Source organism: Myotis yumanensis, unplaced genomic scaffold, assembly GCF_028538775.1.
Source record: "Myotis yumanensis isolate MYYU_CA2020_CCGP unplaced genomic scaffold, mMyoYum1.0.hap1 SCAF_1, whole genome shotgun sequence".
NCBI lineage: Eukaryota > Metazoa > Chordata > Mammalia > Chiroptera > Vespertilionidae > Myotis > Myotis yumanensis.
In genome coordinates, this window is record NW_027223752.1 from 155,605,068 (window position 1) to 155,607,451 (window position 2,384).

The 2,384-nt window shown below is 48.4% G+C and overlaps 1 protein-coding gene across 1 annotated transcript; it reads left to right on the forward strand.

The window, feature by feature from the left end:
• Positions 1 to 1,192: 1,192 nt before the first annotated feature.
• Positions 1,193 to 1,665, forward strand: LOC139006093 (ubiquitin-like FUBI-ribosomal protein eS30 fusion protein). Its single transcript, XM_070408631.1, has one exon. The coding sequence runs from the start codon at positions 1,264 to 1,266 to the stop codon at positions 1,663 to 1,665; it is 402 nt and encodes a 133-aa protein (XP_070264732.1). The 5' UTR covers positions 1,193 to 1,263.
• The last annotated feature ends 719 nt before the right edge of the window (positions 1,666 to 2,384 follow it).

Consider the following 2,384-nt stretch of genomic DNA (forward strand, 5'->3'; position numbering starts at 1 on the left):
GCAAGAGATTGAAAACCTATTTGAAGAAATAATGACAGAAAACTTCCCCCACCTAGTGAAAGAAATAGACTTACAGGTCCAGGAAGCGCAGAGAACCCCAAACAAAAGGAATCCAAAGAGGACCACACCAAGACACATCATCATTAAAATGCCAAGAGCAAAAGACAAAGAGAGAATCTTAAAAGCAGCAAGAGAAAGAGACTCAATTACCTACAAGGGAATATCCATATGACTGTCAGCTGATTTCTCAACAGAAACTTTGCAGGCCAGAAGGGAGTGGCAAGAAATATTCTGATGAATGCCAAGAACCTACAACCAAGATTACTTTATCCAGCAAAGCTATCATTCAGAAGTGAAGGTCAGATAAAGAGCTTCACAGATAAGGAAAAGCTAAAGGAGTTCATCACCACCAAACCAGTATTATATGAAATGCTGAAAGGTATCCTTTAAGAAGAGGAGAAAGAAGAAAAAGGTAAAGATACAAATTATGAACAACAAATATGCATCTATCAACAAATGAATCTAAGAATCAAGTGAATAAATAATCTGATGAACAGAATGAACTGGTGATTATAATGAATCAGGGACATAGAAAGGGAATGGACTGACTATTCTTGTGGGGGGCGGGGGAGATGTGGGAAGAGACTGGACAAAAATCATGCACCTATGGATGAGGACAATGGATGGGGAGTGAGGGCAGAGGGTGGGGTGGGAGCTGGAAGGAGGGGAGTTATGGGGGGAAAAAAAGAAGAACAAATGTAATAATCTGAACAATAAAGATTTAATTTTAAAAAAATACCCTTTAAGTGCCAGGCGGGTAGTTAATCACTTAAACTACAAACAATCACGCTTAAGCTACATAATCTTTACTCCCTGGAATGGAGATAAGAAACGCCCTAACCTTTGGAATAGAAATTGATAGGATTAAAATCAACTGGTATAAATACCGATGTAACAAGACAACAAAGGACAGAACTTGGCTGGAGATCCTGGACTGAACTTGGCTACAGAACCTGGCCAGGCTGCTGATCAACTGAACGCTGTCTCCGTGTCCTTTCTTCTTCGACGACTCCGTCCACACCTTTGGGAATCCCTGGACCTGCTGGGGTTGGACCCCAACAGACCACCCAACACCGAGTATTAAAAAGGAGGCAAGAGTGATGTTAGACGCAGCAAGCGCTTAGGACGCGAACGCTCCTCTTCCTTCCTCTTTCTCGACTCCATCTTGGCGGGAGCGGCACAGGCCGCAGTTCAGTAGCCGACATGCAGCTGTTTGTCCGCGCCCAGGAGCTCCACACCCTCGAGGTGACCGGCAGGGAGACGGTCTCCCAGATCAAGGCTCACGTAGCCTCCCTGGAGGACATTGCTCCGGAAGATCAAGTCGTGCTCCTGGCAGGCACACCCCTGGAGGATGAGGCTACCCTGGGCCAGTGGGGGGTGGAGGCGCTGTCCACTCTGGAAGTAGCCGCCCGCGTGCTTGGAGGTAAAGTCCACGGTTCTCTGGCCCGTGCTGGGAAAGTAAGAGGTCAGACCCCCAAGGTGGCCAAACAGGAGAAAAAGAAGAAGAAGACTGGTCGGGCCAAGCGACGGATGCAGTACAACCGGCGTTTTGTCAATGGTGTGCCCGCCTTTGGCAAGAAGAGGGGCCCCAATGCCAACTCTTAAAGCCCTTTGTCATCTGAGGCAAGCCCGGCCACAGGGCTCAGTGGCTGAGCTTTGACCTGTGAACCAGGAGGTCACCTTTTGATTCCCGGGTTGCAGGCTCGATCCCCAGTGTGGGCCGTGCAGGAGGCAGCCAATCAATGAGTCTCATCATTAATGTTTCTCTCTCTCTCTCTCTCTCTCTTCCTCTCTGAAATCAATAAAAATATTTAAATAAAAAAAAAAGAGTGATGATGTTTAAGGGTACAAACTTGCAACAAGTAATAAATCAGCCATAGAGATCTAACGCACATAATAACGAATATAGACAAAAATACTGTACTTTCATTATGTAACTAGGGGCCTGTGCACAAATTCGTGCACCTTAAAAGGAACTGTGGGCCATAGGCTGCAGTGGGCACAGGGGCGGGTCTTGGCCTATTCTCCATGCCCCTGCCCGGCCACTCCCACCATGTCCCCCAGTTCCCTGTCTGCCTACAGTCCTATTCCCGCCACTGTTGCTCCCACATGCTGATGGCACCGAGTGATTGGGGCGGCACCAGGCATCAGCAGCAGGTATGAGCAGCAGCTCCAGCATTGGCAGTGGGTGTGAACAGGGCCAGTGGCGGCAGCAGGTACAAGAGCTGGACAGGACTGTGGTACATGGGAACAAAGAATTTTCAGTAACCACCAGAGGCTCACCCCAATGACAGCGACTGGCACCCTGCGTTGGTCTGGCACCC

What these genes read in the sequence shown, in the direction of transcription:
- LOC139006093 (XM_070408631.1), top strand. Translation starts at nt 1,264, where the DNA reads ATGCAGCTGTTTGTCCGCGCCCAGGAGCTCCACACCCTCGAGGTGACC.